The sequence below is a fragment of the Harpia harpyja genome, chromosome 9 (genome assembly GCF_026419915.1).
Source record: "Harpia harpyja isolate bHarHar1 chromosome 9, bHarHar1 primary haplotype, whole genome shotgun sequence".
NCBI classification, from domain to species: domain Eukaryota; kingdom Metazoa; phylum Chordata; class Aves; order Accipitriformes; family Accipitridae; genus Harpia; species Harpia harpyja.
In genome coordinates this window covers 37,687,285-37,702,291 of record NC_068948.1, presented here as the reverse complement: position 1 = coordinate 37,702,291, position 15,007 = coordinate 37,687,285, and the positions used below count along the sequence as shown (strand labels likewise).

The window sequence follows — 15,007 nt, the reverse complement described above, 5'->3', positions numbered from 1 at the left end:
CACTGATCCTTTGGAGGGAGACGTTTCTCTTCTACCCATGAATTTAATATGCTGCCCTACCCTGCCTTCAAAAGGTTCAGCAATATAATAATGCACAACTGATCTGCAGAGAGGCACAGTCTCCTCTCCTCCCAAAGCTCTCTCCCTGTTAGCAGCTATGCTTCAAAGCCAAGTGGATCATCAAAGACTGGCAGAGTATTTCCAGATCTTTCAGAGAGAGGAAAGGACCAACAATTTCACATTCTGGATACCCTGTAATTCCAAGAGGCTGTTTGCAGAAATTGTTGACCCATGAAAAGGCTCTGCCTTTATATCTGTCAAGTGATCTTACTCATGGCTTGTCCAAGCACTTCGGGTGCAGAGTTTCAGCTTGCAAAGCTCCCCGTTTCACCATTAACTTTGTGCATTAACTATAACATAACGAGTTACTGCACAGACCTCATAAAAAAAGCTTGTCAAGCAGCACTGCTTTGACCACCTTGACCTAATGCTGTGTATGTGTTGTAGGTTCACTATTCAACAGCCTTGTCTTCCAGGCATCCCATCTGAGGTCTTGACTGTTCAGCAGACCTTAAGCACCCAAATCTCAACCCACTAAAAACTGGTGCTTGGCTCTGCTTCCAAATTGCTACTATCCTCGCAAAAGCAATACAGGAAGTCTGAATTCTCTATTCCTAACATTTCAGTAGTAGCTAGAGGCTGTAGCCAGGATAGTAACCCCATTGTGCTACAGAGGCCCGTCAGACACTTTGTAAGAGTCTCTGCCCTACAGAGCTTACCCTCTAAATAGATGAGACAAAGAAAGGATTATGGTCCCAACTTTCCAGACAATCAAGGATGTGAGTGGTTTTAGTTATGATGGAAATCCAAGCCATACCCAGGAACTGAGCCCATGTGTCCCCCCCATCCCAGTCAAGCAGCTTATTCATGGTTACATCCAAACCTTCCCTGCAGTAATTAAGAACAAGAGAGTCGACGACATTCAGATGAGCAGTAGCCAAGACGAGAACCCAAACAAGCCAAAAATGCAAATAAAAGTGTCCAAATATTTTCTTAAACTGAACATAGACTCCAGCTCACAGACACACTATCCCAAAAGGGCCAATTACCACAGCCTCAACTGTGGGCTGATGAGGCCAGAGCACTGGCATCTTAAAAGAAGTATCTGTCAAGCAGGAGTGCATTTCCCCATTTCCTACTTAAACAGCTCAGAGTGTAAGTAACACCACTAATAATTTTGCATACAAAGCCATCCTGGCCCTTTCCCAACGATACTTGTGCACTGAAATTGTTGGGCACGGATGGTCATACTCGTCTTTTATAGCTCATCCAAAACCCATGGGGAAAACGATCAGAACACAGCACAACCTTTACGTTTGTTGACCTGTCAGCAACAGTGGGTCTATGAACAGCTGCAGCATTACTCCTGAAGCAGAGCGCAATGAAGTAAAAGAAGAGTTTGCCTGTCTATTCCAAGTACTGGAAAACCACTGTCTGGCATTAGTCCTTGTGCCAGCGCAAACAGTTATCAGCAATAACTGGGGTTGGCAGGAGCCAGCACAAGAACCTCAGGCATTTAGACCAGCTGAGCTCTACCAGCTGTGCTCTGAGCAGCCCTCTGCCACCAGCAGCAAGGAATTCAACACATCGCTCTGCCCCCAGGCATTCCCACTGGAACAGGCAGGTAGGTATCAGCCCTTTACCTGAAAACATCCTGGTCCTCGTGGTCTGTGGGGGGGTTGTTCCACTGGGAGGGGATCCGACAGTAAAAATCACTGGGGATGGGCTGGCAGAGCCCCCAGCCCGGGCACCAGAGTGCAGGGTCCCTCCGTAAGCACCTGAGGGAGCTGGGGAGACAGTTGAAAGGTGCAGACTGGCATTACAGGAAAGTTACTGAGACCATGGTGTGCCTCACCCAGCGGTTTTATGTTCCTGCAGACTCTCTTGGGAGACAGTGGTTACCAGCACAGGCCAGCACTCCCTTTGGAGGCATCCCCCAAGAACACGACCAGGCCAGGCTGGCATGAACTACAGGACACGAGCCTGGGCAGCGTTACGCATTGCTGCAGCTGTTCTCCCCTCCTCGCTTCCCAACCTGCAAGCCCAGGAAGACCCACCCTCGCAGAGCCATTCATATTCGAGCCGCCTAGCAGAAAGTCCCCACTTCCACACGTTACCACATTCAGAAGGGGCCAAAAGAGGAAGCCCTGCCTACAAAAATCACACCACTAGCCAGCAACTACACAGCACGCGTAGCCCACAGACCTTCGAGCACTCCACAAAAGAAAGCAAACATCATTACGCTCCTCACACACGGCAGTCACTTCCTTTGCCAAAAGCCATCAGAAAAGCAGCCTCCCATTTGTAGAAGGCATGTAGGCAAACTGTTTGCCCCAACCCAGGACATCCTGCCAGATCTGCCTGGCCTCCCCGCCTACCTGCAATTTCCATTGGCTTCTCATTGTTCAGGCTGTCGTTGCTGCCAGCTTCTGAGATCTGTGCCCCAAAGGCTGCCTTCAGAAGCAGGTCAGTGAGCCTGCCTGTGCTCAGAGATCTAAAAAGAGGACATACAACATGATGCAGAAAATCAACAGGTGTTAATTTTTTAGCTAACTTCCACTCCAGTTTGTGCCATTCCTGGTCCATAACCACTTAACACTACAAATCAAACAGTCTGAAGCTGAAATGACCACTCTTCCTCTTTCAACAGAGCACCTGAAGCACCTCCTGCTACTTGTAGGAAGTATACAACTACCGTGACTAACTGCAGTAATGCAAGCACTGACTACAACGTTATTACAACACAATTTTTCTTTGATGGAAGATATGGAAATTAATATCAGAGGACTCCTCCAGATCACTGGAGAAAGCTGCAGTCTGCAGAGAGGCATGTAAGAAAAACTTAACCCTAACACGCGAGTGACTTTGTATCCTGCAATGCTCATGACAGTCAGCACGTGGCTTTCAAGCAGATCTCTGGTCTGAAGACCTGTGCCCACTGTTTGATGGACAAGGAACACCCATAACACCCTCTCATCCATGACAGGCACGGGCTCCGCAAAGACCAAGGCATGCATCTGCATAATTGCAGGGAGACTGGTCTAATAACAAAATCCTGCATCCCCACTTGATGGAACCCTGGACACTAAACACAGTGTGAAGCTGCAGACAATCTCTCACTTTGTAAAATCTAGGCCATGGCCCACCCCTGTAGAGGAAAACCAAAAATCTGCATTATATCTGCTTGCAATCCAAAGGTGCTAGCAGATAACTACAGAATGTTTAACTTCAATGTTAGCTAGAGTTTGAAATTTGCCCCATCTGTCCTGTATTAGGGAATGAAGCACCACTGTATAAACAGGCTATAGCTCACCTGCCCTTGATCTCTTCCACAGGCCTCAATCCCAAGCCAGTTTGCTGGCAGTGGAAATGACCCATCTCCTTCAGATCTGGCAAGGTCTTGTTCCGTGTTGGAGTCATCATGACCCCCTGATGGGCCAAGAGGGTGAGGAGATTCTGGGAACTTGGGGTTTTGGGAAACTCAAATGGGGACACAGCCTAAGAAGAACAGAAAAAACAGAAATCTTTCTTTAAAAACAAAGGACGAAGGTTCCCCTCACCCTCCCATTTGTTTATCAAAATTAAATTGTATGCTTAACAACCTGCCTGAAATAGAGATAGAAATCCCACGCCACGCAGTTACTTGTCCCCAGTACCAGAAAGACTAAAACAAAAGGACAACAAGCTCTGCTGAAAATTTGTAGCAGCCTAACATAAGCAGAGAAAATGCTGTCACAGTGCCAGCTTTGCATGAGACACCAGGGCTGTCACCTGCTTAACCGTCTGCCATCTCTGTTGGGGATTCCTGCTGGACACACACTTGCGTCACGAGCCGAGTTGATGTGTGCAAACCAGCCCAGGCACTACAGTTCACTAATGCGCTTCTGACTAATCTGGGCAGCTCCTTTTCATTGCCTGTTTAAAACCCTGGACTCTGCTCAGATGGTGAACACTGCTACCAAGTGAGATCTGTCCACTAAGAACTAGGACATTACCTCATTTCACACAGATCACTAAACAGCCCTTGAAGAAAAGCGAACAAGCAGTGATAAATCCAGGTCAGAGTTATCTGATCATGCAGTGGTTCAGCCCCAAATAACCCAAAAGATTGAGCTGTGAGGAACCCAAAATCAGACTCCTTGACATACCTTTGTAGGGGAGCCCATTATAGTTGGCAAAGGGCTTCTCTGCATGAACTCAGACAGCTTCGGTGAGGATCTGAGCTGCCGGCAGTGCTGTAAGCCATGGATCTGCAGAGGCTGGCTGATTGGGGTATGACCGAAGTGAGCAACAAGAGGATCAGAGTGCTGCTTGGTTATCTTCTGCCTGCAGGAATGCAAATCTGACAGGTTGGGAGCACTGCGGAGCCGGGAGCCCATCCCTCGAGGAGAGTGTTCGGGCGCCGAGGAACCTGGAGAGCCCAGAGTGACAAACCACATCATTTCCTGGTTCTAACACAAAAAGCCAGCCTGATCCCAGGATCCACTGCACAAACATCTACAGATCAAAACCTTCAGTGGATGGCTAAGGATGCCACTCTGATCAGTGCCACAAAACTGCTAGGCCTGATTGGGTTTTGACTCTACAGGAAGAAGAGACATGAACAGGGAAACAAAAGTGTAGCTTCTTCCCTTCACTGCAGCCCTTACAGAGAAAGGGACTCTGACTGTCAGAGCCTAGCAGCAAGGAAATTACACATGAAGCAGGCCACTTGGCAGAGTGGGTTTTGAGATGCTTTTCCTTCATTCAATCCATTGACTTCAAAGTCCCAAGTTTCAAGTTTTTGTGACACAGGGTTTGTCAGCCCTGGAAGACGCTGGCTGACGGGACGTGAATGGATCAACTCCAACTCCTACCAGCACACAGAAATCCTGGCTGGCCAAGCATCAAGAGAAGCTGCTGAAGGAACATACCCAACCTTGAATGCCCTGAGACTATGGTTCTGGCCTTATCCATAAGAATAATGAAGGAAGGTAAGGACCAACGCACCAGTGACAGGAATCCTGCTTCTCACTTCTGCTCCAAGATTAGACGGGGTAACAGTCTGGCTGGGCTGCTCTGGGATTGTTCCAACTTTGAGAGAACACAATACAAAAAAGTTTATTTGGTATTAAGTTTCCATAGGCAATAACAACACTATGCACCACCTGTTTTATAGAAAGATGCTAGTTATCTCTTTCATCTTCTCAGCCCTAGCTGTGTAGTGAAAATATCAACAAATCCTGTAAAAGGAGGAAAAAAAAAAATCTTCTGTCTGGTATTAGTTTAGCAAGTTTTAGTCTGACTTTGCAGTGATATTAATTCAGAGGAATAGAATATGAATATTCTGCACTTCCCCACCAGCAGAGTCTAATAAGTATAGGATTGGAGACACTAGGGTTATGGAATAGCTAGTTGCATCAGAGTCTGTTTCTTTATAGAAAACAGCAAATTGCACTAGTTGCACACTGGGGTTTTTCTTATCCCTTTCCACTTGAATTGCTTGTTAGCACCTGGACGCAGCTACCAAATATTCAGACAGCTACTTTTCAGTTTGAACAGTGAAGGTCAAGCCCTTCCAAAGCTGGTCAGAATTTTGCTCTGACAACGATTGGCTTACATTTCTTCTCACCCCAGCCCAAGCCAGTAAAAAGATACTTTGCACTTACAGAAGCCCTCTTCAGAGGGCAGCAAAATGTTTGATGCAGACACCAAAACAAAGCTTGCCTCTCCGGGGCTAACAGGTATTTTCCTCTCCATTTTACTGAGGCCAAAACACCTGTCAAATGATCTATTGAGAAGAGCCAGGGAGAACACAATAATCTGAATTCCCTATTACCTGGCAGCTACAACTGGTCATAACCTCCCTCTTTACAGTACAGAGGCACATGATTTAATTAGGGCAGCAACATGCCAGTTGACATCTTACCTTGCGGCGATGGCATAAACGGCTTGGCACCGCCAAAGGAGAGCTTTCTAGAGCTGGGCACAGATCCATGCTCTCCAGGATAAGGAGGGGAAGCACCAGTTTTAGGAAAACCAAGAGGACTTGTACTGCTAGACCTCCGGACTGTACCAGACCTTACAGAAAACAACAGCAGCACACACGTTACTCCAGGTGCCAGTAAAGAAGAGTAAGGAGAACAGTATCACCAGACACTCACAAACATACCCAGCTACTTCCACAGCAGTGGAGCTTCATGGCTGTTTATTCTGGATAAAAATCCCACTGTTCTAGGACTACACAAATACAGATTAAGATGATAATCTTTGTTCTCAAGAATTTCAATCCAAAAAAATTTTGCAAACCAAATAAAAAGAATGAACGAGATTAGTTTAGCTGTAAGCAGGAAAGCCTGTCATTTTTCAGAAGTCACTTATAGATGCTTTCAATCAATCCTGAACAAGACAGTTTCATATCTTGCCATGTCCAAGGTGTTTATTTTAGACAGTGTCTTCAGAAAGCTCTGAGAGGGCTTTATTCAAGTGTCCCTCCTGTGCTGAGCTACTCACCTTTTTATCAAAGCAGCCATTTAGGCAAAAAGCTGCATGAGTGCAGGTTGTATGATGCGGAGGTGAGCTGTGCCAAAGGCACTGCTCTGCAACACAGCTTTGACTCAAATCAGAAGCTACAGAGCAAAACAGAGCAGTGTGTGGCTGTCAGATCTGAAACAGTTCAGTACTACCCAGAGGAATTTCTCTTTGGGCTGGACAGTCAGAATTGCCTGGGCTCCGAACTCTGTTAACTCCTTGTGAAGCCTCACCTTAGGGAGTTAAAAGTAATTTGTACAGCCCACACATGCAGGAACCTCAAGAATTACCCAGCTGCTAAAATGAAACAAAAGAGGAAACTAGACTAGCAGGAAAGTGAGTACAGCCACACCACCACTCTGGAGAGAGATAGGATTATTGTAAATGAATTAACTATTTCTCAGTATTTTAATGTTTTCACCACTCGTTAAGAACACACAACCTAAATACTATTTACTGAAATGCCATTCTGCTTCTGCAGGCTCCTTCACCAAGATTCCTATTACACTCCTCTATATGAGAAAACAGTCTTTTCATCAAATCCTTCATTCTACTCCCAATTTGAACATTTTTTCCTTTGTTGAAAGAACATTAGTCTCAGCCAGTAGGTGGTTTTCTTGACAGAAATCAATGAATATGCTGAAAAAACCCCTCTGTGCTCAAGGCACTGAAAGATGCTATCACCAACGTATCCTGCCTCCTCTCCCAGTGACGCTGCATTAAGCTGTCCATACATACCTGAACAGAAGGAGCAAAAGCGTATGGGTTTCAGCAGTGCAAGCAGGGCTAGCTACATTACCCAGGAATGGCAAAGTCATCCTGATGAAGTGTCAGACCTCTACTCAACAACACTGCTAGATGTATGTTTTACTTTATGCCATGTTTCAGAAAATAAATAAATAAATAAAAATAATTAAAAATAAATAAATAAATCAATCTATTTCAGTAGTTGAGGTATAAGAATTTGATCCGCCACCCTTCCATCCCCCCTTTTTAATGTGTTACTACATTTCTCAGCTAAATGAATCCATGCTATATATGCATGCTTGGAAAAAAGGAAATCCTTTAGAATTTTAACCTAAAAATCACTTCTCTTCAGGTTGCTCCAGATTCAGAGGCCTCAGGCTCATCAAGTGCCTGACCCTGAAGCAAAATGAATACACAACAAGGAAACGGCACACCTGGCAAGCTGAAAAGATACCTAGACGTTTAGTGGCAGAAAGTATTGCTCATCCATGTTTTTAACTCTCCAGAATATAAGCCATCCAGAAGGCTGAATATTATCTATCAGGAACTTGCAGAAAAAAACACCAGCTGACTGCCGCTGCTGAAAGATATGGAATGTCAAGTGCCACCCTACAAGACATGGGATAAGCAAGCAAGCAGACGAGCAGGACAGGTGATGTGGCCAAAAGTACGCACACATAATTACCACCTCAACAAGCAACATATCTATCCACAAACAAACTACATTACATAGGCATACACCAGCCAGTCAGATGACAGTGGTCAATTTTTCAGAGACAAGAGTGTACGTCAAGGTCTGCAGTCAAATGACTTGGCAAACATGATGAGGCACTTGGCTGTAATGACCTACTTGATACACCTGATGGAAAAGTGGAATCACACACTAAATGCCTGATGAAGATTTCTCCTTCCATTCCTGAAGGGTGTCTACTGAATTTGCTGATTAGAGGAAGTGATGGTGAGAGATAAATATGGCTTCCTGGGGCAGAAAAAAAACCATTGAACGCCAGAGATTTTGAGAAGATGCTAAAAGCAGAGTGTGAATCATCCTAATTGTGTCCATTCCTCGAGTTCCTCTGCAGGGACAATGCTAATCTCATCATTACACAGTGGTGACTGAAACAGCAAAACATGACAGTTTGATCCCTGACTGGTAGCTGCAGGCTGTGAACCTGAACTCAGCAGCCTGTCACCAGGCTTGGGGTAGGCACAGCATGCCTACGTGCATCTTCTGCACCTTCTCCAGAGCTCTCACTTTATACGTCACACGGATAACCAGGACTCTTTTGTGAGTTCCAACACTAACATGGCCCACAAGTTTTGCTGTAAAAAATAAAAGGCATGTAGGAAACAGAAAGGAGTCTACCACAAAACCTGCCACACACTTGAAGAAGTGAATGTAAAATAGTATTAAAGTAACACTGGCACAAAACAATCTCTCTGCTGATCCTTGATTACTATCAACATATTGTGTCTCTGCTTATGGGTCCACTGTGAATAAGCTTTATCCTGAATTAGGCTGGCTGAAGCCCAAACTTAGGCTGACATAGGTATTACCCTACTTCTGAAATCTAAACTTAAACTAATCCAGATGGCAAAGCAACTCATCCAAAAAAAGACACAACACCTCATAGACACTTCTATTTGAATGCCCCTGCTGTACAAACTCTTTAAAATCCTGTATGAGTCTCCTTCCAACCAGTCTACAACCTGGGCTGCTGCTGTCAACCCAGATTTCAAATCTGTAAGAACCAGAAATTATACATGAGAAGAGACAGAAGCCCTATGTGTCTTGGATGTACAAAGCATTACCACTGAACTCAGGTCAGCTGTACGGCTGAAGGCTGGCATCTGGGTCTTCCTGATGGCCTTCAGAAAACATGCTCTGCCTCACAGGCATAAATTGCTCATGATTTAATCACTCCCGGCTGCATAACCACATTAATATGCAACTCGCGTAAGACACATCATCTATGGTATGACTAGCCACAGGAACTAATTAAGGTAAAGTCAGGTAAGTTTTGCAGCCCCATCCATTTTAGTTGTTTATCTCAACTTTTTCCCTTTATAAAGGCATCCGACAGATGGATGGTTCTCTGCTTGGACACCCAAACCATAGCTGGCATGGGAAAAGCCATCAGACTCAAAGGGGCTCAGCCTGCACTGAAAGTTGACATGAGCTGTCTCGCATACCTGCACACAGATAAAATTTACAGAACTTGGTAACAAAGTAAACCTCAACATCACTACAAAAATACCCCAAAACTATGTTACTACATAACACATACCACCACGCTGGCTCCCTACAGCAAGGAGGAGAGCCCATCACAGAGGGAAATTTTTAGAGGTACAGAGAACAAACTGTGAAACAGTTTGTTTTACAGCCCTCGAGCTGTAATACAGGAACCCCTGCACTGACATTGCCCCATCCTCCCAGCCCCAGCACTTACCGCGGAGATGCGTATTGATTGGGAGACTGCAGGTTCTGCTCAATCCGCCGGTAGTTATGAATTTGCGTTGGGACCGGAATGGGCACAGAGTGTCCGTACTTGCTGCTAGAAAATTGACCTGGCCGGCTGTTGAAAGGAGACACACAAAGAAAGCCTCTTGTAAGGGGTGGGTCGTCAATTAGGTAATTGGAGTTTTTATCTTCATAAAGCAACCATTCACAGGGAGCGTCCCCTTGGCTGCTCTCGGGTTGTGGGTTTATACTGGGAGGTAGTTCAAAGTCATATCAAAGGGAAGTGGCATCACACATCTCCTGAAAACAGGCACCTTTCTTCCAGCACGATTCCCACCCACAGACTGAAGTTAAAACATACACCCAAGCGCACCACTCCCTCCAGGAAAATTGGATCCTTACTATTTAAGGCCACAACTGGCCTAGTTTCCAACAGCTCAGATCCACAGCCAAAGAGCACATCATTGAACAGGGGCTAAACATTCGTGGCTCACAAAGGATACCAGCAAAGATTTTGCTGCCAAGAGCTACTTGCAATTCCTGCAGAGGCATTGCTGCAGCAATGGCATCTCCGTGAAAGTCTCAGCACGCCAGGAAGAGAATACAAACTTGTGGTCTATATCAGAGTATTTACAAGTTAACTACAGGGTGGAGAAGGCAATTCGGGAGAGAATAAATTTGGGAGACAGAAGCTGGTATCTATATACCCATTGAGGTCAGCTAGAATGTCACACAGACAAAATGGGACAGGCCCATTCTGCAAACTTCAGACTTCTTTCTAGTTCCATCCAAGCAGGTTAATCAGCTCACGTCTGATATCTGTTCCCCCGGGTGACAGTTTCCCGTTACACTTAGCCTGTACACCACACCACACAAACCACGTTATACAAAAACCATGCAAACACGACATTTAACTAAGTAGCCGCCTAAAGTCTTTTCCCAAAGGCTCCAGAATTCTAGGATTAATTGCCATGGCAATGCTATTTACAACTGCCAACACCAATTGCAGGGACGTTGCACAACTACAGAAAGATCTTATTGGTAATGAAGGCTTCTGCAGTCTTCCTTGTTGTCAGTCAAGGACGCACGCCTGGATCTGCCCCTGAGAAGCAGAAAGTATCACTTCTTTGGGTCTAACACTTGGAGTGGAAGTGTTTTACATCAGATGAAAGGAGATATTTAATTCAGCAAGAACGTACATTTTGCACAGGGGAAGAGAGAAGAATTTGTGTCTTATTTGGCAAAGCATCCCATTACAGAATTTCTTTTTTGGGGAAGGTCAGCAGTACTCTGTAGTTTATGGTCACAGTGTTGAACAAAGCTGAACTCCAGGAATGTGTCTGCAGATCTCCACACTGTGTACATGAAGACGCTCTTCCATCACAACAGAGCCAAATAACTGAAAAAGATCTTCCTTAAAGGCTGAAAGATCACAACATGATTCCAATTTCTTCATTCCTCTCTCAAGATGTCTACTAATTTTTTAAGTTCTATATATTCCTCCTTATTTTTTCCACCAAGAGAACACACTTTTAATCTGATGTCTGTCTCTAAAAGGCAGCATGGAAGCCTTGATTCTTCATTGACGTACAATAAAATAAAGACATTCAAGGTTTCTGATTGCACAGTGAAAAGGTGAGGCTTTGGTGTCTCTGCCTTCCATCAGTGTAAGACACGGAGTCAGACAAAGCAAACAGAGCTTTAACCAAGAAATCTGAGGGTTAACATCAAACTTTATACATATCCTGACTTTCAACATACGTTTCAAACACTATCTCTTCAATCTGGCCAAAATCCTTTGGGGGGAAAAGAAGTTATCTGGTAAAATAATCCCCCCTCTCTCCAAGAGTTATAGTAAGTCCTTATAGGAGCCAGGTTTCTCCACAAGGTGCATGTTGCAAAAGAAAGCATCCAAATGAGGTGGCATATACTAAACATGCTAACTGGCTTCAAGCCTTAAAGACTACGATTGACCACAAATTTGCAAAGATCAAGAGATAAAGTTGGGACATGGAGTTTAGTTACTTGGCATTAATTAAAAGCTCTTTGAAAATGGTATTAAATCCATTGCTGTGGGATACATCCAAGGAAGTACTTTTTGTTAGACTTATTAAGCATCTTCAAGGGAAAAAATAAAAACCCCAACTGACAGCATCTTTTAAGTCTGCCTAGTCCTTATACTCTTAGTTAAAAACAAGGAGAGCTGCTTTAAAGTACACCATGACATCCTGAGGAAAACCCACGCTGGCCACTCTAAAATAGCCTTTGCTTTCTGTCCTAGTTGGACTGCATCCAGCACTGCTTGCTAGCCTAGAGCCACACATGAAAGGGAGAACTGCTGCTTCCGAGTGAGCAAAGACAGAGAGAAAATCAGGAGCCCTCTGCACCAGTGAAGCCAGGTGCTGAACCAGTGGGCCTCATGACATCTACAGTGAAGGGCACCGAAACCCACGTGAATAGTAAGGGCATACCTGGGTGGCACCAGTTCAAAGCACTTTCAGGGGACAGATCAAAGATAACGCTTTACACTCTGGATTCAGAGTGACTGCTCCAATCTTTCATTACTTATGTCTTATTCCCCATCCTGGACAGGGTAGGAAGTAACTTTTCAGTGTTTGTTCAAAGCAGATAGAAAAGTGAGAAGTAGCACTAGAGGGTTTGGCATCTACTCCACAGAAGCTGCTGGGAATGAGCAGGAAAGACAGCAAGAGCAGAAACATGTTTAAATCATAGCCGCTGACATCGACTTGCCCCCTTGTGATCCAGCAGAATACAGTGAGGCCAGTTTAGTGAAGACAGCAGTGAACAGTGAAAAGTAGGCAGCATTTGTAGTCAACTTCCATGAATTTCCACTCACTGCTGTCCAGAAACAAGGCCAAATCCTTTAATAAAGACTGATCCCCAGAATGCAAAGGAATCAGTTAAGGAATAAGCTGTTAAAAAGCTTAGCAGGCAATGGCATAAGAAGCCTCATGCAATTAAACTCCACACTGCAGTACATGCTTGCCAATTAATCTGATCACGTCAGCAAGGCTTTGAGCTATATTCTTCTCCTTTAAATTTGTATGCTTTGAGGCTATGTTTTGTCATTTTCTAGGCTCTGTTTATGTGACAAGTGTGTTCAACACATAGCCTGGGACTAGGTTTTCTTCTTAAGAAAGATTTGAGAGTCATCCATCTTCCAGTGTGAAATCCCCTTCAACTGTTCTCCCCCAACAGGTGCCATATTGACAAAACAGAAGATAAAAGCTGTCCTGCTTCCCCAGTAGGCAAGAATGAGATGGGAAGCAAGACCGCCAAGCTCCCTGTAAGCTAAACACATACCATAAAGCTTCAAGCTCTAGAGTCAGTGGGATCACCTTCCACAGACCATTAACGTCTCCTGAACATAAGTGTGTCTGAAGGCACTGGCAGTACTGGGCAGCTGGTGCTGTTATGTGCGGGCAGCTGTCACTCACGACATTTCTGAACACCAAAGCTAAGTTTGTAGCAACTGGTTTAGTTGGAACTAAACCTATGACCATGCCTGTTTGCACTTGTTACTCCTACTGCACCCTCTGTTACTAAACAAGACCCATGTAGCAGCATTACTTTACACAGACATAGTGCAACGAGCTGTTCGGCGCTTCAGGCAACTGCAAACAACTAAGTAGGCCCAGATCTGTCCTTCAACAGCAAGTAGAGATGAGCAACACTCCTCCACATTTGCCCTCCTACCCCTTGCCCAGTAATTCAAGCCCATAGTAGTTTCAGCCTTGGCTGAAGTGTTGTACTCTAATTCACTGCATGAATTTAGAAGCAAGAGTCTTTAGCTGGAATACTCACCGCCTCTGCAGGCTGAGCACAGAGGGGATGAGTAGCACCTACATGCCAGTGGAGTACATTTACTTTCTGCTTGAGAATAATCCCTGGCCCTCCAGGGAACAGAGTTAATTCCAGCTCTACTGCATTCTCTTCTGGCCCCTCCTGAGGGCCAGGAGAGACAAGCTCTATAGTTGGGACTGATCAGTGCCCATGGCTGGGGAGTTTCTCCTGGGTGTTTCTTGTTACCCTTTAATTAAAGGAGATATGCGGATCTTGCCCAGCACACCAACATCTGTAAAATGCCCTTGTGGAAGCCAATGGGTGTTCAATTAATCAACGTTTCATAGTCACCACTGAACAGTCTTTCTTACCTAGATGGGCTAGGAGAACTGCTGTACGGGGGTGAAGGAGATGGTGTCCTTCCCTGGCTTTCCAAGCCTGCTGAAGTCACCAGAGAACTCCTGAAGAATCATAGAAAGAACCCTGTGGTTAGAGCCTGGGAACCAACCCTGCTCCTTCCCTACAAAGCACAGCAACAGAGCTGTGTCTGCCAGCACCCTCTGCCCAGCTGAGTCTAGTCGTAGGAGCCCTGGGGACTGTCATGCTGCCCGACATACACTCTGGTATTCAGGTGCCACTTGCTGATCAAACTGAAAATGGTCAGAATCAGGCAGGTGACAGTTATCTCTGAAACAAAAGTTCTCATCAACATTTTTCCTCCCATCCACCAGAACCCAAAAGTCTCTAATGCAGAGTACACTCCAGCGGCTAAGCAATTTCAGTTGCCTTGGTGGTCTTACCCGCTGTACATCAGGCTGTCTTGGATTGGTTTCCCTCCTGCAGCCTCAGCAGTTAAATCACCTGAGGAACAAGGAAGTGCGGAAACAGATTAATTTGAGATAATTTTCTTAAAAATCTTTATATATTCAGAGCAACTGAGATTTTGGGGTAGAATTTCCTGCTCCTCCAAGACCTGCTGAGTTGCTTCTGAAGTCAGTGTTCTGCAAAATACATGCGGGCTGAAGCTGATGTGGATGCTGCTAATCCTTTGTGCTGGTTTTGGCTGGGATAGAGTTAATTTTCTTCATAGTAGCTACTATGGGGCTATGTTTTGGATTTGTGCTGAAAACAGTGTTGATAACAGTGTTGATGTTTTTGTTGAGCAGTGCTTACACAGAGCCAAGGCCTCTTCTGCTCCTCACCCCACCCCACCAGCGAGGAGGCTGGGGGGGCACAAGAAGTTGGGAGGGGACGCAGCTGGGACAGCTGACCCCAACTGACCCAAGGGATATTCATTCCATCCCATATGGCATCACGCTCAGTATATAAAGCTGGGGGAAGAAGAGGGAAGGGGGGGGGACATTCGGAGTTATGGCGTTTGTCTTCCCAAGTAACCGCTACATGTGATGGAGCCCTGCTTTCCTG

At 45.2% G+C, this 15,007-nt stretch overlaps 1 protein-coding gene across 9 annotated transcripts in view; it reads right to left on the bottom strand.

Annotated features, from left to right (window-relative positions):
- The window catches only part of ULK1 (unc-51 like autophagy activating kinase 1), an 84,062-nt gene that overhangs the window by 12,221 nt on the left and 56,834 nt on the right, over positions 1 to 15,007 (bottom strand). For 6 of the 9 annotated variants that reach the window (XM_052798103.1, XM_052798102.1, XM_052798101.1 and 3 more), the window contains 9 exons: positions 14,383 to 14,443; positions 13,954 to 14,043; positions 9,768 to 9,893; positions 5,969 to 6,120; positions 5,050 to 5,133; positions 4,209 to 4,471; positions 3,374 to 3,558; positions 2,439 to 2,554; positions 1,704 to 1,847 (listed from right to left, as the gene is read on the bottom strand). In XM_052798103.1, coding sequence (XP_052654063.1) covers positions 1,704 to 1,847; positions 2,439 to 2,554; positions 3,374 to 3,558; positions 4,209 to 4,471; positions 5,050 to 5,133; positions 5,969 to 6,120; positions 9,768 to 9,893; positions 13,954 to 14,043; positions 14,383 to 14,443 — 1,221 coding nt within the window. The remainder of the gene's footprint in view (positions 1 to 1,703; positions 1,848 to 2,438; positions 2,555 to 3,373; positions 3,559 to 4,208; positions 4,472 to 5,049; positions 5,134 to 5,968; positions 6,121 to 9,767; positions 9,894 to 13,953; positions 14,044 to 14,382; positions 14,444 to 15,007) is intronic. The other 3 variants (XM_052798108.1, XM_052798105.1, XM_052798104.1) reach the window with 2 other exon arrangements.